At 49.4% G+C, this 23,849-nt stretch overlaps 4 protein-coding genes across 4 annotated transcripts; 3 read left to right on the forward strand and 1 right to left on the reverse strand.

The window, feature by feature from the left end:
* The first annotated feature begins 3,606 nt into the window (after positions 1–3,606).
* Positions 3,607–4,730, forward strand: LOC147983884 (uncharacterized). The gene is made up of 2 exons (XM_087539623.1): positions 3,607–4,426; positions 4,501–4,730. The coding sequence occupies exons 1-2, from the start codon at positions 3,733–3,735 to the stop codon at positions 4,728–4,730; spliced, it is 924 nt and encodes a 307-aa protein (XP_087395749.1). The 5' UTR covers positions 3,607–3,732.
* Positions 4,731–8,132: 3,402 nt separating this feature from the next.
* Positions 8,133–9,519, reverse strand: LOC147983885 (uncharacterized). The gene is made up of 3 exons (XM_087539624.1): positions 9,448–9,519; positions 9,196–9,348; positions 8,133–8,684 (listed from the first exon to the last, which is right to left on the reverse strand). The coding sequence occupies exons 1-3, from the start codon at positions 9,517–9,519 to the stop codon at positions 8,133–8,135; spliced, it is 777 nt and encodes a 258-aa protein (XP_087395750.1).
* Positions 9,520–9,941: 422 nt separating this feature from the next.
* On the forward strand, positions 9,942–11,207 carry LOC147983886 (F-box protein At5g49610-like). Its single transcript, XM_087540898.1, has one exon. The coding sequence runs from the start codon at positions 9,942–9,944 to the stop codon at positions 11,205–11,207; it is 1,266 nt and encodes a 421-aa protein (XP_087397024.1).
* A 10,541-nt stretch (positions 11,208–21,748) lies between these two features.
* Positions 21,749–22,989, forward strand: LOC147983887 (F-box protein At3g07870-like). Its single transcript, XM_087540899.1, has 2 exons — positions 21,749–22,202; positions 22,244–22,989. Exons 1-2 carry the CDS (start codon positions 21,749–21,751, stop codon positions 22,987–22,989), a joined length of 1,200 nt encoding a protein of 399 aa, XP_087397025.1.
* The last annotated feature ends 860 nt before the right edge of the window (positions 22,990–23,849 follow it).

Consider the following 23,849-nt stretch of genomic DNA (forward strand, 5'->3'; position numbering starts at 1 on the left):
AGATAATAAAGGCACTTTTACTGCTGGGGAATATGAGAATTGGTTGGTGTACAGATGTTCTCATGGTTGAGGCGTTGGCACTGAGATTTGGATTATCCCTCGCGCAAACGGTTGAATGCAATCGCCATGTTATCAATTCAAATAATCTGAAGGTCATTGAAATCATGAAGAATGGAGGGCATTATGTGGGAGCGGCGACAACTGTTTTTTATGACTGTTATTATATGACTTGTGATTTTTCTATCGCTAGCTTTGAACATTGTAATAGGGAAGCAAATATGGTTGCTCATGAGCTTGCGAGGTAGCTAGGTTTTCTACAACTTATAATTGGTCTGAGGAGCCTCTGAATTATATTGTAGCCCTCCTGGTAGATGATGTAACTATTATTTGAATATATAAAACTCTTTTTACATGTATATCACAAGAATTAGATATACGTACATTTGAAAGTTAATGAGGAAAGACACAAACACTTGATTGCCTATTCTTTTTACATTAAGTATCGAGTCCACGTGGTTGTATGCTCAGCACACAGACTATTCTTTAAAACTAAGCTAGAAATGATCATGTAAATGTACCATAACATAGGGATTTCTGACTTCAACCTCCTATTATGCACTAACTAAAAGAAGAAATATATAGAAAATAAAGTGATACACAAGCCAGAAAAGGGAAAAAATTGGTCGTTGGTACAGTAGACCATCACTTTATTAGTATATCACAACTATTAGACATACATAAATGTACCTAAAAATAAACACTAGATCAACATATATGTGCCTAATCATACCACAACAGTTAGATCTTCATAATTATACACAATAGGTCTACATAAAACATACACAAACATATCACATATGTTAGATCTACATGACCGCACATAAACATATCACATATAGTTAGTATTTAATAATTGCACCACCTGTAGATCGTCATAGCTATAGCTAGATAAATCAAAATCGCTAGATCATCGCACTAACACTTTGTCAAATCTCATACAATTTTTATTGAACTGCACATCTTTATTATTAGTCGAACCATAAACAACAAGCATATACATGATTTTAACATGTTAGTCTTCACCACATGCAAAAATGTCAATCTAATACAATGGATAGACACATTGACTGGGACCCTATGACAAGATTACTTTGATTACAAAATACATCTTACTGTCTTGCTCGACATCCGAAGCTCGGCTAAGACGAAGTGGCTTGTAGGCTGTTGGCTTGCTCGTTGGAGGTTGGTGTGACAGATGTGGTTGGAATGCTTCGGGTGGAAGCCTAGCCCTGGCGTTGGTCAGGACCGACAGCAGCGTCGTCCTCGGACGTCGTTCCCTCCTTTGAGGCATTGTCGTGGAGCACCTCTTGTCGCCCATCTCCCTAGATCTCCGGGTGAAAACTTAGCTATGCCCTCGGCCGAAGTGGGCGACGGTGGCGTCTTCGTCGCTCCCTCCTTCGAGGCGCTGCCTTTGGAGACTCGACACTTCGTACGCCGACTCGGTTCTTTGCTGCGTTGGTTTGTCTCATTGGAGGTGGGGTCGGTGGAAGTTGAGGCAGCGACTTCGAGTTTTCTGCTTAGATGCCGGGGTGGCGGTGGCCCTAAGAGGTGCTGATATGGTTTTGCTCCGTGTCGGTGGCTTTCCGGCGATTCACCGGTGGCCCGGTCTGTCATGGTTGTTGAGTTTTTGCATGATTGTCCCTTTATCAATCATGTGGTTAGGGTTTTTGCACGGTTGTCCCTTAATCAATTGTGTGGTCGGGTTTTTTGCACGGTTGTTCCTAAACCAATCGTGTGGTAGGTTTGTGTGTCTATATCAGACTTTCACCTGGTTATCGCTGATTAACCGGCCAATTATCCTCTTCTTAATGAAATGAAGGAGCCCCCTGCCCTTTGGAGTGTTCTAAAAAGTTTGACTTGGTTTTTTAGGCAAAAAAAAACTTGACTTGGGTTCCGAGTGACCCAAGAGTGGACAGGTTTAGCAGGGCCCACCTTGCACGTTGGACTTCTTCGTGGCGGGCTGTTCTACGATGACCGTCCTCACTGGGCCTGATATAACGGTAGTGGTTTTTGTTTGTTCCAATCGAGGCGGCCTGGCCCATCAAGAGACCGGGAGCTTCGGCCGTGTCCATGTCTGACGAACTGTACACTGAGCAATCCTTGTCGAGCCCGTGAACGATGGTAGTATAATATACGTAGGAGTACCTCCCACCGGACCTCCACGTCGACGAGGGTGGTGGATCGAATCGATCATCAATGGAGGAGTATTTAACCAAAAACTACCACATTTGCCAGAAAAGTGACGAAAAACTACCACTCTACGTTTTTGTGCGAAAAACTACCAAAATTTTCCTAAACCGTGGCAAAAAACTACCAACTTGCGAAAACGCTCGCTTCGCCCATGCTAACCCCGTTTCTGACCGGTTGGGCCCGCGAACAGTTGCCACGCGGGCTAACGGGCGGCCGGCGCGCGTTGACGGCCGTTAACGGCGCGTCCGCTGTCGGAACGGCGGCTGTCGGTCGGCCAATGGGTCAAGATCTGATCCTCTCCCCTCTCGCTGCACTCTCTCCGTCCCCTCCCTCTCTCTGAACTAGGTGGCGGCGGCGACGACGAAGATGGCGGCGGTGGTTCCGGAGGGGGGCGTCGGCGATATGGGTGGTGGCGGCAGCGACGATGACACTGGCGGCGGTGGCACAAGTTTGGACGCTGCGGGCTCAATCGACAATTGGTTGGGGAGCACCAGCTTCTCGACGCAGGCTGGCTCGCAGCAGCAGGAGGCACAGCTCGCCCAGTCATCGCCAATGGGTTGCAGGTATGGAAATATCATCTGCTAGGTTAGCTGCTTCAATCTGTCAATTTGGTTAGCTGCTCATGAATTGGTTAGCTGCTTCAATCTGGCAAATTAGTAAGATGTGTTTGTTAGAGATTGTTGTGTAGTAAACTGTATTGCACTTGTAGCTCTGTCATTTTCAATTCAATTCATGAGCACCTATTTCTGCAGTTTTGCTGACAAGAAGTGGGAGATATGGTTTCATTTAGAAGGAAGAAACCTTGTGAAAAGGGGTATATATGAGTCAGATATATCTCTTGTTACTCTACAATCACTCATTGCTAGTGAAGGGTATGGGCAGAGTGATTACATGTACTATGTGAAGGAGGAGGAAATTGGATCTGAAAGAGTAAAGTATTTAGGTAATGAAGCTAGTGTTCATGAAATGTTGGAGTTTTTTAATCATGTTAATGTTGTGAACATAAAGGTTGTGAGAGATGTTGAACCTGGAATAAGCACACAGGCTATTCAGAATTACATGAACACTTAAGAGAGTTGCTGTGTGCAAAAGGTTGTGGAGCAATCTGAGCTTCAGAATGAGATAGATGATAGAAAGGCTCAGCTTGAGAGGAGCAGGATTCAAAGCGAGGCAGATTTGAACCACTTTGAAGGAGACACTGAAGTGTCTGAATTTTGTTCTGATGATTCAGTTCATTCAGATGGGAGTGCTGAAGCTGTTCAACAAATGAAAATAGAGTGTACCTCTCAAGAGGAAACAACATTGCAAAGTACTGCTATTGTGAAACATGTGAAGAACCCTGGGCCAACTAGCAGATGTCACAATGAGGTAGAGAAAAAACGTTTTGAAGATTGGTTTCCTGAAGCAGATGAGTTTTGTTTTGCTGGTGATGCAGGCATAAGTGATGAGGAAGAAGAAGATGAAGTTGAACTACCATACATCATGAAGAAGCCAAAGACAAAGAGTAGTAAGAAAAAGATGAAGGAAAGGGTATATTTTGACCCTTCAATTCCCAATTCACATTTACTCTTGTGCAAGAGCTTGTGTTTTGATTCTGTTTACCAGTTCAGAGAAGCATTAAGAGATTTTCATATAAGGACTTTGAGGTCTTTTCACTACCACAGGAACACTCCAACAAGAATTATTGTTTGGTGTTCACAGAGAGAGCATGGATGTGAATTTTACATGTGTGCCTCCAGGATAGCTCATGAAAGAACATTTTGCATTAAGAAGTGTAACATGGAGCACACTTGTCCAGCATCAGCAGAGAACACAAAGGTTACTACTAAGTGGCTTTCCAAGGTAGTTGAGCCTTCTCTTAGAGCAGATCCTAGAGCACCCGTGGATTCACTAATTAAAAACAGCAAAGTCAAGTTTTCAGTTGATGTATCAAAGAGTGTGGCCTATAGGGCAAGGAGGAAGGCTATTAAGGTTGTACAAGGTGACCAGAAGGAGCAGTACTATAGACTGAGAGACTACCTACAAGCAGCTCTTGACACAAACCCTGGTAGCAGGTGTGTAGTTACAACATTTGAGGACCCAGAAAACCCTGCCCCAACTCCTAGATTTAAGTACATGTTCTACTGCTTGCATGCATCAAAGCAAGGATTTCTTAATGGTTGCAGGCCCTTTATAGGTAAATATATAACTGCATTTTGTTCAAAATATCTTGTTGTAATTTTTTGGTAGCTAATTTGGGTATGGATGCAGGGCATGATGGTTGCTTCATCAAGCTAACCACTGGACAACAAATTCTTGCAGCCACAGGAAGAGATGGCGACAACAACATCTACCCCATAGCCTTTGGTGTGGTTGATAAGGAAGATTCAGAAAGTTGGACATGGTTCTTAACCCAGCTAAGATGTTGCATTGGAAGTGGAAGCAAATTTGGAACCTACACCATTATTTTTGACAGGCAAAAGGTATGCAACCTATCTTAGCCAGTAGTTCAGATAAATATAGTTATTACTGGATTTATTTGTTTTTGTTCATGACCATGGTTATTAATTTACAATCAGGGTCTTCTTAAGGCTATAAATGAGGTGTTCCCTGATTCCCCTCAGAGATACTTCCTCAGGCACATCTATGCAAATTTTCAGTCAGCTGGTTTCAGAGGAGCAGAACTAAAAAAGTTAGTAGATAAGCCTAGATACTCATTCACCAAACATGGCCATGAATTAGCAATGGCAGAGCTTAAAGCAGAATGTGAGGATGCCTGGAAGTGGCTTACAAAAATTCCAAAGGAGACTTGGTGTAGGTCTTCAATGGATTACAATTGCAAAACTGATCTTGTTGTGAACAACCTTAGTGAGGTTTTCAACAAAATGATCCTTGATGTTAGGGCCAAACCAATTAGAACTATGTTTGAAGGAATAAGGACTAAGCAGATGATCAAAAGGCAGAAGACTAGGGAAAAAACAGAGAACAACAGGTGGATGATCACACCCAACTATTCAGAGAAACTAGAGGAGAATAAGAAGTATGCCAAATTTTGTGAGGCACATAAGGCTGGTCCTGACATTTGGCAAGTTTCTAGTAAGGAAAATCAGTACTGTGTCAACCTAGCTACTAACTCATGTGACTGCAGGAGGTGAGACATGACAGGTGTGACATGCAGTCATGCAATAGCAGCAATGAGCAAGATTCACATGCACCCGGAGGACTATGTGCATGAATTTTTCAAAAAACCACTATATATTGAAGCATACAAAGACATAGTGTACCCTGTCCCTGGTCCTAGATTCTGGCCTGACACCCATACTCAGGATATTGAGCCACCAGTGTTCAAAGAAAAAGCAGGGAAGAAACAAACAGCTAGGAGAAAGGGCCAGTTTGAGGTGCCTGCACCAAAAGACACAAGCAGAATGGGAACAATTACATACAGCAATTGTGGTCTACAGGGCCATAGATTTACTTACTGTGGGAAAGCTCTAAACCCAAGTCTTCAGATGAGAAAGAACTTACACCAGGTCATTTGAAAATGTTGCATTCTTTGTTTAGTTAATAGTTGTTTAATTATTTTAGGTCTGCTCTATGTACTAACTATCTTAATTCTGTCATGCATGAGAATAGAGAGATTTTTAGGGGTTCCTCTAGTGCTAGTCACCCACCTCCAGAACCACCACATCAACACCAAACTTCACAGATGCCAGCCTTATCTGCTCCACCTCCTAAAGCAGTGAGGAACAGAAAAACAGCAACAGATAAGAGAGCTTCAGCATCAACTGTTTCTACAGGAGCAGCCAGGTCTTCACCAGCACCTCCAACAGGATTAGCATCAACAAGAGCTCCAAGAGAATCAGCATCAACAAGAACATTCAATGCACCAAGAGCATCCACTGCAGAACCAGGGATATTAGCAGGCAAGAGGAAGAGGAAACCCCCTAGCAAGTTTGCACTATATTTTAGTGCTAGTGGAAACCATTGAAACTTTGTTACTAAGTTTGTGTTCTGCTACATAGTTTGATTGTATGGTATTAAGTTTGTGCTCTGCTACTAGACTGCTTAAATTCAAACATGTGAACATGTGTGCAATGTTGAATGTATGGTTGCTACTTATTTGTGCCCAATACCAATGGGTTAAGTGCTAGTGTTTTGTTTTATTTGTTTTACTTTGCCATTTGTGCAGTTTAGGTGCATGTTTTAATTGTTTTAATTTGTTTTTTTTGTTTTACTTTGCCGTTTCTACAGTTCAAAAAAAATATGCACAAAAAATGTCTGCCCTGGGGCTCAAACCCAGGACCAGTTGGTTGTAACCATGCTTTCAATACCAATGGGCTAGTGCTAGTGATTTGTTTGACTAGCATCGGCCAAACTTATTATATGTTGCCCACCACATCGTCTATTCAGCGTGTGTTGCAGCCGCTATCGTGGTGAGCGTGCGTTGAGTAAACCCAACCGTTTCGGATTCTACGACTTTATTACGTGTCCACCCACCACGCTCTCTGCTCACTCGCCCACTCGCCGCTCGCACCGCCCACTCCGCTTCTCCCTCTCTCCTGTCGAAATCGCCGCCGACAACCACCGCCGCCGCCGTCGCCATGGACTGGCAGCTGGCCATCGAAGCTCTCGCCGGCAACAACCAGGAGATGCGCGCGCAGTACAGGGAGATTGCGCGCTGGTTCCCCAGTCTAGCGATGATGAGGAACCACGCCCGCGGCCTCGTGAAGGTGATGACAGCTGCTGAAAAGCAGCGCGCCTTCCCTACCGGCCGCACCATCCCCCCTCCGTCCCTTCTGCTGTGGGCGATGCGCGAGGTGCAGCGCTCCCCCGACCCTAGGCAACGCGCCCGATGGTGGATGTACCGCTCATCCACCACGCCGCCGGCTGCCGCGGACCACGTCACCGACACCGTCCTCGCGCTCCCAGCCCCAATCAACAATGCCTACTGGGAGAGGCGCAATCCATGGGTCCTTGGGCCCTCTGACGACTCTGACGGCGAGTCTTCAGACGACGAGTTCTCTGACGACGAGTCCAGTGAATATGATGAGGAGGAGTTGTCTGATGAATCTGACGACGAGGTGGATGAGGTCGTCGTCCTCTCCGACGACGAGCCTGAAGTGCAGCTGCTGGCTCCCGTCCTCGACGCCGTGGAGGGGGACAAGAACCTCCCAATCCACGTGGATGCGCTGCCGGAGGTCGATCTCCCAGACGGCGTCGTGGTGAAGCAAGAACAAGATGGCGGCGAGGAAGATGTGGTGGAGCCGGCGCCGGGCAAGAAGAAGAGGGCGGCCGTGACTGCAGTGCGCCACTCCCAGCGCTTGAAGATGCTGAAGAAGGAGGAGTGAAGTGCTACCTTCAGTTACGTCAGTGCAAAAAAATTCAGTTTTGTCAGTCCTGAACATTCGTAAGTTCAGTAAGTTCCTAGGTTTAGTTTTGTCAGGCAATATCTACTAATAGTTGCTTTCTATGTTAGACACTATCTACTACTAGTTGCTTTCTATGTCAGACTATGAATGGCAGTACTATCTATCTATGTCAGACTATCTATATATGTTACTTGCTACTTGCTACTTGCTACACATGTTAAGTTATTTGTCACACTATCTAAGCTACTTACTATATATGATATATGCAGAGTAAAGCAACCTCATCATAGATAAAACATTCTTACTTACTTAACTTAGCATGAGTACTCACTTAGCATAGTAGGTCTTAACATAATACTCATTACATCATAGATAAAACCAACTAGTTTTTAAACCATAACAGTACCTTCTTCTCTCATACCATTCTGAAAGCACATGAAACTTTCCCAAAATATACACCTAACATGCATGACATTTCAAGGCCAGCTATATATATATAGGCCTACTAATTACTTAACCCACACACCAAGCATTTCACTCATTCATAATTGCCTTGATCCTCTCCAGCTTAGCTTTGCTGGCATGCCCAGCATTGACCAGATCAGCAATCAGATACTCCAGCTTCTTCTTCTCTTTCTTAAGTAGGTCCCTGTCCCCCTCCACTTCCTCCATGGCCTTCCTCATGTTCTTAATGATATCTGCTTGGCTTTGAAGAATGCACCTTTGCTCCTTGGCAAGCTTCATCTTTTCCATATTTATCTCAATCTTTGCTTGACCCTCAAGTTGTTTCTTCTTTGCATTTAGATCATTGATTGCCTGACTGGTATAGTCCATGTCATGAGACATCTTGCCATCTTGATAGTCAAAAAGCTTGGATACATCTTCCATCAACTGGCTGTAGTTGTTTGATAGGAAATCAATTTCCTTCTGTAGCTTGGCCACCTCTTTCTCATGGGCTTGTTTGTCCTTCACCCTCCCCAAGTTCTGCTCATGGTACATGTCCCAAATCCTTGTTAGGCACCTTTGTAGAATCTCTGGCCAAGGACCATCCACCCACTCCACAACCCCACAGTTCACACCTACATCCTACATAAGCAATTATTTATAATTAAGCACAAATCACTTAGTAACAAACTAAGTACAGATAACCAAAGTTCACACCTACATCAATATGCTATCTGAATTATGCAAACATAATTCTTTCATAGTAAGCACACAACACCTGACTTGGCATCAGAGATAAATTCAGTTAACAGCTATATTAAGCAGTAAATATAAATTTATTTAACTCTGTTCTTTTTCAGTTAACAGCTATATTCAGTAAATACCTAACTAATACATTCAGTTCACAGTATACTAAAGATCTCTGCATGTAGGTGTTCTCAGGTTCAGTCATGTATTGAATTCAGTTAACTAAAGATCTACTTTCACATATAGCTTTCATATGTATGGCACTTTCAAGTTTCAGTTCTAAACTACAACACACATCTCTGCACATCACACATCTCGGCACCACATGCTGCACCACACATCTCCAGCAGCAAAACACATCACACATCTCCACCAGCAAAACAAGTTAGCGTTCAAGATTTAATACCTGCTGCACAGGACAACCCAGGAATCGCCTCCCAGTCAAAGCACCTTCAAAAGCCACCATCTTCTTCGGCCTCTGATGATGCATCATGCACGCCGGCTCAGATTCAGTGTAAGAACCACAGAAAAATGGTTCCACCACAGTGTCAGGGGTTTCCTGCAAAAGAAACTTCGAATCAAACCAAAAGCAACTTGGAATCTCCAACTTGGATGAACTAACCCTAACCCTAACTCTGTTCCACCATTATGTACTTACAAAGAGCTGAGGATCCATTGAAACCATGTTGATGTCCTCGTCCGAGCTCTCCTCGTCATTCCAGGATGGCATCCTCAACTTCTACCAGCAGCAATGGCCGCGGCGGCGACAGCGATAGGCTAACCTAGCTCACAGCACCAGGGAGAGGGGAGAGGATGAGGATGAGTGAGAGCGAGCGAGGAGGAAGAGAATGAGCGAGTGGCTGAGCTCGCTCGCTCTCACTTATCAGCCGACCGACAGCCGCCGTTCCAACAGCGGACGCGCCGTTAACGGCCGCCAACGCGCGCCGGCCGCCCGTTAGCCCACGTGGCAACTGTTCGCGGGCCCAACCGGTCAGAAATGGGGTTAGCGTGGGCGAAGCGAGCGTTTTCGCGAGTTGGTAGTTTTTTGTCACGGTTTAGAAAAAATTTGATAGTTTTTCGCACAAAAACGTAGAGTGATAGTTTTTCGTCACGTTTCCGGTAAATATGGTAGTTTTTGGTTAAATACTCTCAATGGAGCAGCCCGGGAAGAAGACGGGTCTGCGCATCGACGCGCACCTCGACGAGGGACTGGTCGCGGAGGTCCTCGCCTGGCTGCCGGCCAAGTACGTCCTCCGCTTCCGCGCCGTCTGCAAACAGTGGCTCCGCATCATCGACAGCCCGGCCTTCCTCGCGGCGCACGCGCGCTGTCGCCCGCTCGAGCTCCTCGTCTACACCAGAAGGGAGGCCGAGGTGGTTGGGCCCGACGGCCTCCCGCAGGCCGCCACCGAGCTGGACCTGGACGCCGTGGCCGTCGCCGTTGCCGCCCATCGGCCGGCGGCGGCGACGCGGCGGACCGTCGCGACGTTCCCTGACAGCTTCGACGGTGGGTTGAACCTCTACTGCTCCCTGCTGGCCTCGTGCGACGGCCTCCTCCTCATCCGCGACGGCGCCCGGCAGCAGTACCTCGTGTTTAACCCCGCCACGTGGCAGTGGAGCGACCTGCCACGGCTGGTCGTACAGCAGGGCAGCCGCGCCGTGCCACAGGAGTCCGGCTTCTACTTCCACCACCCCTCCGGCGAGTACCGGCTACTGTGCCACGTCTCGTACGAGTACGACGAGTTCGACGCCCAAGCGCCACACTACTGCGTCTTGTCGACCGGCGCCGAGGAGCCGCGGCGACTCATGAGCGTGCAAGAAGCCACGCCCATGGAGGAGGAGATCGTCGTCTACGACCACTGGATTCCCCCTAAATCCAGATGCTTCATCAACCTTATGACGCCGGCGGTGCTTCACGGCCGCCTGCACTGGCTGCACCACATGGAGGCCGGCCTCACCGACCAGATGGTGGCGTTCGACACCGTGGCTGAGACGTTCCGCCGGATGCCGCCTCCCCCCGTGACCTGCAAGATGCACTCGCACCTGCTCGTCGCGGACGGGTCGCTCATGGCGGCCGAGCTGGGCCACCTGTTCATGGACTTCTGGTTTCTCGAGGGCTACGGCGGTGGCGCGGCCGAGGGGACGTGGGAGCACCGGCACCGCGTCGACATGCGGTGGCCGATCACACGGCCGTTGCTCGTGGCGGGTGGCGACGGAGGGGACGTCGTGCTCGGACATAACCAAGGCGTTGTGGCGTACAACCTGAGGAGCAGGACGTTCAGGCAGGTGGTCGACGTCGACGAGTCGGGAGACGATCCTCTTCTCCCATCACGGTATGTGTTTCGGGAGAGCCTGGTTCGGCACGGCTTCTTCCAGGCGCGGCGGCATCCCGGCTTGCCGTCGTTCAGATCATGTCAATGAGTTTGATAAGGTCCGACGCGCCGTTCAAAACAGAAACCCAAGCAGGTAAACTTTGGTTAAAATATATTATATTTACTGTGACTTGCAGTGCAGCTAAGTGTATGCTAATTTAGTTTGCACTTTCTCGGCTTTGCAAGCATGATAGTACTTTTTTTAAGGGGTGTGTCTAGGGCACATCTAGATGTGCTTTAATTATTGCACATCTAAGTGAGTGAATCAAGCATAAAGAAAAAAAAAGAAAATATCCACACGAATCTCGACGTAAGATCAACATAGGACTTAGATGTGCAATACTTATGGCACATCTAGATGTGCTTTAGCAAAACTGTATTTTTTAATTGCGCCTAGCTATCCGTCTCGGGTTTTCAGAATTTCAAAACTTATATGTTCTCTCTCTAACTTCACATATGTGAAGAAAAAATCATTCTCCAATGCAGACACGATCTTGAAAGTCCAATACGGTAAAGCATGATAGCACCACACAAAATATTGCAAGTTTAGTGGCACGCGGACTTGAAGATCAACATGCACGCTTGACAGAAAGAACATACTCACTCGACAACAAAATCAAAATGTAGACATCAAATGTCAATCATTATATCAAAGAGTAATCTGAGTTGAATGAGAGCAAAATGATTCCACTAATTCGGAACCAAACCAATTTCTAAGAAAACAAACACACTTATTGAATCGTCAGAAGCAAAAATCAAGATTCTTATTCTAGTAAGATTAGCACCATAGCTAGGTACGACCGACCGCCGTGTGTGCTTTAATTGTCCTCATGACGGTAGACTCGTGGCCGGCACCGTTCCGCGGGTCATCGGCTCAGCAACGGCATCCATCGTTGAGCCCATCAGTATTACGCGCGAGGTCGTACGAAAACCGACATGCATGATGCCTGCGAGGTTGCGAGCAGTAATGCTAGACCCACGTAATCTTACTTACAGATTTTATGTAACAACCAACATGGAAGATTGGGATTGGATAGAAGGGGACGTCATCCTGGGACATAACCAAGGCGTGGTGGCGTACAACCTGAGGAGCAGGACCGTCAGGCAGGTGGTCGACGTCGACGAGTCGGGAGAAGACCGTCTTCTCCCATCACGGTATGTGTTTGGGGAGAGCCTGCTGCTTCGGCACGGTTTCTTCGAGGTGCGGCGGCATCCCGGCTTGTCGTCGTTCAGATTCTGTCAATGAGTTGATGAGGTCCGACGCGCGGTTCAAAACTGGAGGCAGCCATCTACATTTGACGACCGCATAACAAGTGCTAATATTATGCGACGACGTTAACAATCTATAATGTAGGTTTTTTAGAATTACTCCCTCCGTTCTAAAATAAATAACCTAACTTTATACTAACTTTAGTATAAAGTTGGGTCATCTATTTTGGAACGGAAGGAGTATATCTGTAATGTAGTTTTGACGAACTAAAACTAGTGTTTCTAATTAACTTGTGGGCTCATAGTGACATGGTGGGTACATACTAACTCTAGATTTGGAATTTCACTGTAAAAACTCAAGAGACACGAAGTTTTATCCAGGTTCGGGCCCTCTTGATGGAGGTAAAACCCTACGTCCTGCTTGATTAATATTGATGATATGGGTAGTACAAGAGTAGATCTACCACGAGATTAGAGAGGCTAAACCCTAGAAGCTAGCCTATGGTATGATTGTTGTTCTGTATGTTGTCCTACGGACTAAAACCCTCCGGTTTATATAGACACCGGATAGGGTTAGGGTTACACAAAGTCGGTTACAATGGCAGGAGATCTACATATCCGTATCGCCAAGCTTGCCTTCCACGCCAAGGAAAGTCCCTTCCGGACACGGGACAAAGTCTTCAATCCTGTATCTTCATAGTCCAGGAGTCCGGCTGAAGGTATAGTCCGGCCATCCGGACACCCCCTAATCCAGGACTCCCTCAGTAGCCCCTAAACCAGGCTTCAATGACGACGAGTCCGGCGCGCAGATTGTCTTCGGCATTGTAAGGAGGGTTCCTCCTCCAAGTACTTCATAGAAGATTTTGAACACAAAGATAGTGTCCGGCTCTGCAAAATAAGTTTCCACATATTGCCATAGAGAGAATAATATTTACACAAATCTAATCTGCTGACGTATTCTGCAGTGTGACATCACACCACGGCCAAGCCTTTATTCGAATCGTTTTATTATCCCACCTCAGCGTGTTATACGAGGCGGTTTCCTTGGCACGTCTTGTTAAAGTAGAGATCGTGTCCCCTTATTCCGGGATTCTCATCAATACGGGCGTGGGTAACCCAACCGCGCCATTGATTACGGCGCTTGGGGACAAACGAGTTTTACCAGGCTGGTGGGGACGCATAGTCGCGTCTACCCATATAAGGGGATAAGGATCCACCTTTTTACCCACGCCTTCTTCCTCCTTTGCCTATCCATTTTCGCGCACTCGAGCTCCAGCGCCCAAGTCCGCACTCCCCACCTCAACCTTCTCCAGCCATGTCCGGAGCGGGAGGCAAGTGGATGGTCTCCTCCGTTACGGAGGGACACATCAAAAGATTAAGGAAGGCCGGATACTTGTCTAACGACATTGCGCACCGACTTCCCGAAGAGGGGCAGCTCATCCCCACCCCTAGGCCCCATGAGAGGGTGGTGTTCCTCCCCCATTTCCTCCGCGGACTGGGCTTCCCTCTCCACCCATTTGTCCGGGGGCTTATGTTCTACTATGGCCTGGATTTCCACGATCTGGCCCCGAACTTTGTCCTCAACATCTCGGCGTTTATCGTCGTGTGCGAGGCTTTCCTCCACATCCGCCCCCATTTCGGCCTATGGCTCAAGACGTTCAATGTCAAGCCGAAGGTGGTGCGCGGCAACCAGGCGGAGTGCGGAGGCGCCATGGTGGGCAAGATGCCCAACGTCTTATGGCTCGAGGGCTCCTTTGTGGAGACCCTAAAGGGGTGGCAATCAGGGTGGTTTTACATCACCGAGCCGCGCGACCCTAAGTGGGTCGCAGCCTCCGAGTTCCGATCCGGACCACCTACGCGGCTCACCTCCTGGAAAGAGACGGGCCTGTCGTGGGGTAAAAAAGAAGAGCTGACCGGACTCCAAACATGCGTCCAAACCCTGGTGGACAAGCATCTCAAGCTTGTCAATGTAGTCCAGGTTATGCTCATCCGCCGGATCCTCCCGTGTCAACAACGGGCTTTCAACCTGTGAGAGTTCGAGCCGGCGCGGCACCAAACTTTGAGCAAGCTCTTCGATACGACGTACGAAGATGCCTGGAAGGTGCTTTTCAAGGGCGCCGAGGCCCCGCATCCGCTACCGAGGATTGCGGATTCAGCACGCAGCGTAACGCTCGTGCGGTAAGCTGTTTTTACCTTTTACAAGGTATTAGTTTTTCATTGTTTGACTCCATGCGGGATCGAAGCTTCCTTACCTTTGACAGGATTGACAGGAGACGTCCGGACAGATCAACTGTCCGGCTCCTTTGCTCGAAGGCCCAGCGGACACTCGGTTGGCGAAGCTGCTGGTACCGGCACCCTATGTGGTGCCGGAGAAGAAGGCCAAGAATAAGGCCACGGGGACTCGAAAGAGTGCCCGGCGCCAGGAGGCGTCGGATCCATCATCCGACGACTCCAAGACGCACTCCTCTCATGAAGACGAGGAGGAGGAAGAAGAGACCTCTCCCCCTCCAGCGGGGAAAGGGAAGAAAAGGAAGGCCGCCCCAATTGGGGAGGCCGAAGGGTCCAAGAAGGGGAAAACCCTTCCTCCGGACTACTCCACCAACGCCGACGACGGCGAAGAGGAGTGGCTGCCCAGGGCCAAGCCCCTGGCGAAATCGTAAGTATCCGGATACCAGAGTAATTCATAGTATTCCTTTATTGCACAGCTTTCCCTTATGTCGAATATGATTATGCAGCCCACCCAAAGACCAGCTCGACGCGTCGTCGAGCGGTTCACTGGACTCGTCGGATGTGAATTCCCTTCCGACGGCTTCCTCTCCCCGCCCTACGGACGACGCCGAAGTGTTGTCCCAATAGGTTCCAAGCCAGGAGGAGGTGGTCCTGGAGGCGCCGCAAGGCGATCTCCCGGACTCCAGGGGTGAAGGGGATAAAATCTCCCAGGGCTCCAAGTCCGGCTCTAGGCCGAACACCGCTCCGGAACCTTCAAAGGTTCCGGAGTCCGGCGGGCGACCTCCTTCCAAGAGGAGCAGGCCCTCCATGCTGGTGACCCCCGTCCAACCAGAGGCGCCGGACAATCTGTTGGAGGCGCTCAAAGGCGCCTCCATCGACGAGGAGCATCGCACCATTATGAGTGCGGTGGTCCAGAAGGTTCAGTCCGCCAAGAGCGGACTGACCGAAGCTTGTACTAGCCTTTTAACAGGCTTTGAGGTAAGTAAAGAATGTGTAAATAATATTACCGTATAGACAGTAGCCCCTGATACTCTGTTTGGCGTTCGGGAAGAAAAGCCGAATAGAGGATCAAATAAAATTCGTAGGAATCTAACAAAAAGGAGTCAATATGCATATGCAAGCTTCTCTACTGGCGTCCGCCGCACTGACTGCGGAAGTGGGCACGCTAAAGCAGAACCTCGAGCAGTCCGAGCAAGAGCTCGGGCGTGCCAAGAAGCAGCTCGAGGAGAAGGAAGGTAAGAAATACCATGTTTTAAATATATATAAAAAAGTGCAATTGCAAAAAATGATAGGATTATCGTGGCTATTGTAGGGGCCACGTCTGAGGTGGCGACCCTTAAGCAAGCGCTGGTCGAGGCCGAGAAGAGGGCGGCCACGGAGCGCACCGAGCGGGAGAAGTATGAGGCCGAAGTTGGCAAGGTGCGGCAAGAGCTCCAGGCTCTCATGGAAAAACATGAGAGTTTGGAGTTTGACTCAAAGACGCGAGCGTCCGAGCTCGCAGTGGCTATTGAAAATGCCAAGTCTGCCAAGGCCGAATCCCAGAAGACCCTCCGGGAGTTGGATGAGGTGAAAAAGATAGCGGCGGGTAAGGCATAAGGAACAAGGCAATCGGACTATAATACTTGAACACTCTCACTTAGCCATAGAATTCTATAATTTTAAATTTCGGCGAAGCCCCTGGTATTCGGAAGACCGAGTTCGGGGCGCTATCCACGCCTTGGCCGGACAGAGCCGACTCCTCGCTCTAAGCGGTATAAGTCTTTAGGGACTCGAAAAACCTTTTGAACAGCGACCAGCTCGCGCTTCATCATGACAGTCAGTTTTAGCTTTCTCTACTGAGGTGCTCGACCCAGCTCAACTAGGGACAATCGCAGTAGTTCTCCTAGTGCTACCTTAGCCGATATAGCGGAACGTAAGGCACCAAAACATAGGAGCCGGGCAAACCCAATTATTGACCCAAGACATGATTCGGAGCCGATGCATATAATGCTATAAGTTCGGGGTGCCGCACTTGTTAAAGTGTTCGGACTTCTCACACCATATTGAGGGGTACTAAAGCCCCTGGCGTATTTTGGCCGTACCAAAGTGTACGGGTGCAACATGCCGTTAAGGAACATATATTTGTAAAAAAAGAATAATGCGAAACTAGACAAAGGCTATGCATTGTTTATTAAAAAGAGCTGCGATCAAAGCAGAACGATACAAATAATGTGATAAGCAAAAGGCTGGACTATTTAACATGTCCGTTCCAGGGGTAGGCTGCGGGATGGTAAGCGAAACAGGTATACTGCTCGTGATAGAGACCACCTAGGAGTTCTGTAATGCGGCATGGCTTGTCTGCTTCCCTGGTTCTTGCATCATTTGTGCGGCAATTGAACTGCCGAATAGGCCTTCCGAAGAATGGAGTCCTGAAAGTAAGAAAAAATTAAAGAATCGGCAGCCCCTGGTGCGGTTTAAGCCGTGTTTCGGGCGTGCCGTGATGCTGCCCCTCCCCCTGTACCCATGGTATTTCTAGAGCGTAGTTATGCACGCGAAGCACTGGTGTCGCATTTTTGCGAGGGCTGGGGTTGGGGCCGCATTGCTACGCCTGCTCGGAACGTGCCAGGCGGTCTTGTTGTAGGTTACTCCGGGCGCGCTTGACGGTGTCCGGACGTTTAATGGCCGGTCTGGAGAACTGCCTGGAGAGGCTGCTTTGTTCTTCCGCTGCAAGGGCCGCTGTGTGCTCCTCCGTTCGGAGAGAGCGTTCGGTGTTTCCATTGACCGTAATTACTCCTCGAGGTCCTGGCATCTTGAGCTTAAGGTATGCGTAGTGCGGTACCGCATTGAACTTGGCGAATGCGGTTCGCCCGAGCAGTGCGTGATAGCCACTGCGGAATGGGACTATGTCGAAGATTAACTCGCTTCGGAAATTATCCGGAGATCCGAAGACCAATTCAAGTGTGACTGAGCCTGTACAGTTGGCTTCTACACCTGGCATTACGCCTCTAAAGGTCGTTTTTGTGGGCTTAATCCTCGAGGGATCTATGCCCATTTTCCGCACTGTATCCTGGTAAAGCAGGTTCAGGCTGCTGCCGCCATCCATAAGGACTCTAGTGAGATGAAATCCGTCAATAATTGGGTCTAGAACCAATGTGGTGAATCCGCCATGACGGGTGCTAGTGGGATGGTCCCTTCGATCAAAGGTGATCGGGCAGGAGGACCATGGGTTGAACTTCGGGGCGACTGGCTCTATCGCGTATACGTCCCTTAGGATGTGGGTTGCGTGTATCATGTTCACCGTCCGCACTTGTGGGGGAAAACACTTCTGTCCACTATTGTTCGGCGACCGGGGCTCTTCGTCGTCATCGCTATGCAGCCCCTTGTCTGTATTTTCGGCATTTAACTTGCCTGCCTGTTTGAACACCCAACAATCTCTGTTGGTGTGATTGGTCGGCTTTTCGGGGGTGCCATGTATCTGGCACAAGCGATCGAGTATTCGGTCCAAACTGGACGGGCCCCTAGGATTTCTTTTGAATGACTTTTTTCGCTGACCGGATTTATAACCTCTGAATCCGGCATTAACTGCCGTATCCTCAGCATTGTCGCCGTTAGTGCGGCGCTTCTGCTTGTTGCGACGCGACCTGCCACTACTGTCCCTGGTATCCGAATTACCAAGGTTTTTGGTCATATTGTTGCTACGAGCAAGCCAGCTGTCTTCTCCCGCGCAAAAGCGGGTCATGAGTGTCGTGAGTGCGGCCATAGATTTTGGCTTTTCCTGTCCAAGGTGCCGCGCAAGCCACTCATCACGGATATTGTGCTTGAAGGCTGCTAGGGCCTCTGCGTCCGGACAGTCGACTATTTAATTTTTCTTTGTGAGGAACCGTGTCCAGAATTGCCTGGCCGATTCCTCTGGCTGCTGAATTACGTGGCTTAGGTCATCGGCGTCTGGTGGTCGCACATAAGTGCCCTGGAAATTGTGGAGGAATGCGGCTTCCAGGTCCTCCCAACAACTGATTGATCCTGCTGGCAAGCTATTAAGCCAATGCCGAGCTGTCCTTTAAGCTTGAGTGGGAGGTATTTGATGGCGTGGAGATCATCGCCGCGGGACATGCGGATATGAAGGAGATAATCCTTAATCCATACCGCAGGATCTGTTGTGCCATCATATGATTCGATGTTTACGGGTTTGAAACCCTTGGGGATTTGATAATCCATTACTTCGTCTGTGAAGCATAGTGGGTGTGCGGCGCCTCTGTACTGGGATATATCACGATGTAGCTCCAATGAGCTTTGTCTACTGTGTTCGTCCCTACCGGATTTGTGTCTAGCGTGACGGTTATTGTCTCGAGTTGTGGGGCGCCCACGCGATCCGTAGATCGATCTTGTTTGCCTTGCCTTGTCCTCCAACATATCTCGCAGGTCTGGCACATTTTCCCGCGCCTTGGTACGAGGTGCGGCTTGAGTGGAGGGCCGAGAGGCCTCTCTGTCGTGGCCACGAGGTGGCCGGTCGGCCGTACCGAGTGCTGGTGATGTAGGTTTAAGTGCTTCCTCCTCTAACCGGGGTAGCAATCTGCGCTTTGGGTAGCTCTTGGAGGGGCGTTCGAGTTTATGCTCTTCGGCCGTAAGGACTTCAGTCCATTTGTCGACTAGCAAATCTTGATCAGCTCTAAACTGTTGCTGTTTTTTTCTTGAGGCTTCTTGCCGTGACCATAAGCCTGCGTTGAAAACGCTCTTGCTTGAAGGGATCCTCTGGCACGACGAATTCGTCGTCGTTGAGGCTTGCCTTGTCTTCGGAGGGAGGCGTATAGTTATCGTCCTCGACCTCTCTGTCTGCCGCTCTCTCATGAGGGCTGGCTTCTTCATCCTCCTGCGCTGAATCTTGCTGGAGGGGGTTTTCTTCAGCACTCTCCGGAGTATTATTATCTCCCGTGCTGGAATCACCGTATTTGCTCTGGTGGGATTTTGAGCGGCGCCGCTGACGCCGGCGCTTAGGATGTTTCTTGGAGGGGTCATCCTCCGCTGTTCCATCGCCATCTCCTTCTTTTGGGGTGTCCACCATGTATATGTCATATGACGAGGTGGCTTTCCAGGGCCCAATAGGCGCTGGTTCTTCATCGTCTCCTACATCGACGTCCATACCGTCGATGTCCTCAAAGTCGAAGTCGAGCATTTCGGTTAAATCGTCGATAGTGGTTACAAAGTGGGTGGTGGGTGGGCTTTGAATTTCTTCATCGTCCGTATCCCAACCTTGCTGACCGTAGTTCGGCCAGGGCTCTCCTGATAAAGAGAGAGACTTTAGTGTCTTTAGAATATCGCCGAAAGGCGAGTGCTGAAAGATATCCGCGGCAGTAAACTCCATGATCGGCGCCCAATCGGATTCGATCGGCAGGGGCATGGAGGGTTCGGAGTCCGGAGAGGAGTCCGGCTCCTTGGAGTCACGAGTCTCGCGGAGTGCGGGGTTGGTGTTCGGCTCGATCGCCGTTGGGATCGCAGCCCCCGAGGCGGCGTCCAATCACCCATCCTCGATCGGCGCAGTAGGCTCCGAATTAAGGGTCGAAGCCGATGCGGGTGCGGCCTTCAGGGCACTATTCGGTGGCAGAGCTAGATCATGCTCGTCGTAACAGTGCGGCGCGCTCGGCAGTGGCTCGAATCCGTCGAGGATCAAGTCCCCGCGGATGTCAGCCGTGTAGTTTAAACTTCCAAATCTGACCTGACGGCCAGGGGCATAGCTTTCGATCTGCTCCAGATGGCCAAGTGAATTGGCCCGCAGTGCGAAGCCGTCGAAGACGAAGATCTGTCCGGGGAGGAAGGTCTCACCCTGGACTGCATCGCTATTGATGATCGTAGTTCCATCAAGCCTAACGGCGACGACACAGAGGAACTCTCAATGAAAGTACCAATACCGGTGTCAAAACCGGCGGATCTCGGGTAGGGGTCCCGAACTGTGCGCCTAGGCCGGATGGTAACAGGCGGCAAGGGACACGAAGTTTTACCCAGGTTCGGGCCCTCTTCATGGAGGTAAAACCCTACGTCCTGCTTGATTAATATTGATGATATGGATAGTACAAGAGTAGATCTATCACGAGATCAGAGAGACTAAACCCTAGAAGCTAGCATATGGTATGATTGTTGTTCTGTATGTTGTCCTACGGACTAAAACCCTTCGATTTATATAGACACCGGATAGGGTTAGGGTTACACAAAGTCGGTTACAATGCCAGGAGATCTACATATCCGTATCGCCAAGTTTGCCTTCTACGCCAAGGAAAGTCCCTTCCGGACACGGGACGAAGTCTTCAATTTTGTATCTCCATAGTCCAGGAGTCCGGCTAAAGGTATAGTCCGGTCATCCGGACATTCCCTAATCCAGGACTCCCTCAATTAGCATCGAGTATATATATATATATATTTTTTGAAACAACCAAGATTATGACACAACACTGTGTAACCTTTGGCACAATGCAACCAAAACAAAGATTAGCACCATGCATTGACGAAAAAAATCATGAATATTATATATTAACAAAATTCAGATCCACGAACCTTCATCAGGTTTCCTCTTTGTTTCAGAGTGCATCATCATGTTACTTAACGTTTTACCTTATATGTTAACAAAATTCAGATGCGCGAATCTTCAACACATTCGATGAATGATTATATTTTTTCAGGAACATGCTGGAGTCGCTGACCTGACGGGCCTGTCGTTCTTTCGCGCCAAAAACAATTGCCCCAGTGCCGCCCAGCATGCTGGGTTCAGTTAGGTCCGCCGGCGCTAGTTTCAGATCTAACCCGGCGAAAAATGGGCTCCTGAGGGTGCGACTGAGCCGTTTTTGGGCGCCGGGGCCGAAAAAGGGCCTGGGGGGCCTGTTAGGGACGCGGCTGAAGATGCTTTTAGCAAATGAGTTTCAGATACGATGATCGTGCATATGATCCGACGACAGGCCGAGCGCTCGCTGAAACTTGCTAGAAATCTAATGTTTGTCTAATAACATTTTCTGAAGAAAATAAAAAAACTTGCATGCCTATATCCAAACTCGTGAATAATAGCCATGGTATGAGTTTATGAGAGTTCGATTCAACAAAGATTCCTCCCTGATTGATTCCAATAAAAAAAAAACCTCCTTGATTAACGTCGAAGCAGGGAGCAGGGAAAGCGCAGATCATCGATCGACGATGGAGCACCTCCTTGATCTTGGCGAAGATCTTATCGCCGAGATCTTGACCCACCTGCCGACCAGGTCCGTCCTCGTCGCGCGCGCCGTTTGCAACGACTTCCGCCGCGTCGCCACCAGCCCGGCCTTCCTCGCCGCCCACGCGCGCTGCCGCCCGCTCGAGATCCTCCTCTACGCCAGGACCACGACAAGCCACGCCGACGACTACGTGCACCTGGACGCTCTGTCCGTCTCCACTCGCCATCCGGGCCGCCCGGCCCGCCGTCCGCTCGCGCGCCTCCCTGCGACCAAACCCCAGGCGGAGCTCCTGGGCGAGCAGTTCTGCCTCCCGCTAGCCTCGTGCGACGGACTCCTCCTGCTCGGGACGGCCGTCGCCGGCCAGTACCTCGTCTCCAACCCCACCACGCGGCAGTGGGCCGAGCTCCCGCGGCTGCGCCGCCAACACATTGAGCACGGCGGCCGGTCGCCGGAGTCCTTGCATACCTCCGCGTACCAGGGTTCTACTTCCACCACCCGTCCGGCGAGTACCAGCTTTTGTGTCACGTGACGATCGAGGACGACTGGCCCGCGGCGTACGCCGCTTACTACGTCTTCTCGACCGGCGCCAACAAGCCCCGCCGGCTAGACAACGTGAAAGCCGGGAGCATCGGGGACTTCTTTTCCACCTCTGGCTGTGACATGATCACTCCGGCGGTTCTCCGTGGGCACTTGCACTGGCTGAGGCACCCCGAGGCTGGTTCGTCTGGCGAGATGGCGGCATTCGACACGGCGGACGAGATTTTCCGGCGGATGCCTGCCCCGCCCGTGGCCAACAACCTCTTGGCCAGACTGCTCGTCGCGGATGGGTCGCTCATGGCGTCCGAGTTCAGGAAGCTGGCCGTGGACCTGTGGGTGCTCGAGGGTTACGCAGGCGCTGCCTCTGCATCCACAGGAGAAAAGAGGTGGGAGCTTCGTCACCGCTTTGAGGTGCCGTGGCAGGATAGAATGCCGACGTCCCCCCTGGTCGTGGTCGGCGGCGACGAGGAGGGGGACGTCGTCTTGGGCACCCGCCATGGTGTGGCGGTGTACGGCGTGAGGAGCGGGACGGTTAGGGCCGTCGACGTCGGGCCCGGGGGCTCTATGGGCGTTATACTGACGCAACGCGCGCTAAGGCTGCGGGAGAGTTTGGTGCGGCACGGCTTTTTCGAGACGCAGAGGCATCCCGGCATTCCATCGTTATATTGGCGGTTTTGTTCTTGTTAAGTTGCTTCAGATTTTTCAGATTGCTAGATCCACGAAGACTTAAGGGCATCTCTTATCAAATCGTGGGAAATCTCAACTTCTTGTATTGGCATTTTGGGGAGTTCAACCTTCGCTAGCTCAATACTTACAACTCCTAGATTTGAGTAAGAAACACCCATTCTTTTCAAATTGGACGCTAGCATTTCTCGTTCTTTCATTCACAAAATAGAGCCTTGACTCAGTAGTAAGGCATGCGATTGTGCAGCCGGACCACACAGGTTCAATTTGCAGAATTGACATGTGATACTTATGGGGTTTCCCCATTGTGTTTGTTGAGGACCAAGCTTGGTGCATGGTGAGGCCTTCTATGCATGTAAGGCATGCAATTGTGCAGGCGGACCACACGGGTTCAATTTGCAGAATTGAACGTGTGATGCTTACAGAGTTTTCCCATTCTATTTCCTTGAGGACCAAGCTTGATGCATCGTGAGGCTTTCTATTAAGCTACAAATCTTGGTACTTATGACATGGTGCTTCATCTCTGACCGGTGGCTCCGGGCCAGTTAGTGATGATGGCGCATTGCTATTTGGTTCTGTAATAGCGTATTTTCTAATGAATTCTTAATTCAATGACCTAATTTTTGTGAGACTGAGAATTACTTTTTGCACATATAATTGTACTAATCTTAAACATATATTTTAGAAATTAAGATTTGTTTTTGCGAAACACAATACAAACACTGCGTTCACATACAAGTGCATACACTCACATCTATGAATGCACATATGCCATCTTTTCTTTATGAGAACCTTCGAGAGACTCAGCCGGTAGGTCTTGAGATGCTCTTCACATGTTGGTCTCACTCACCCAATCTTCTATA

Source organism: Triticum urartu, chromosome 2A, assembly GCF_056163025.1.
Source record: "Triticum urartu cultivar PI428250 chromosome 2A, HENAU_Tu73, whole genome shotgun sequence".
Lineage (NCBI taxonomy): Eukaryota > Viridiplantae > Streptophyta > Magnoliopsida > Poales > Poaceae > Triticum > Triticum urartu.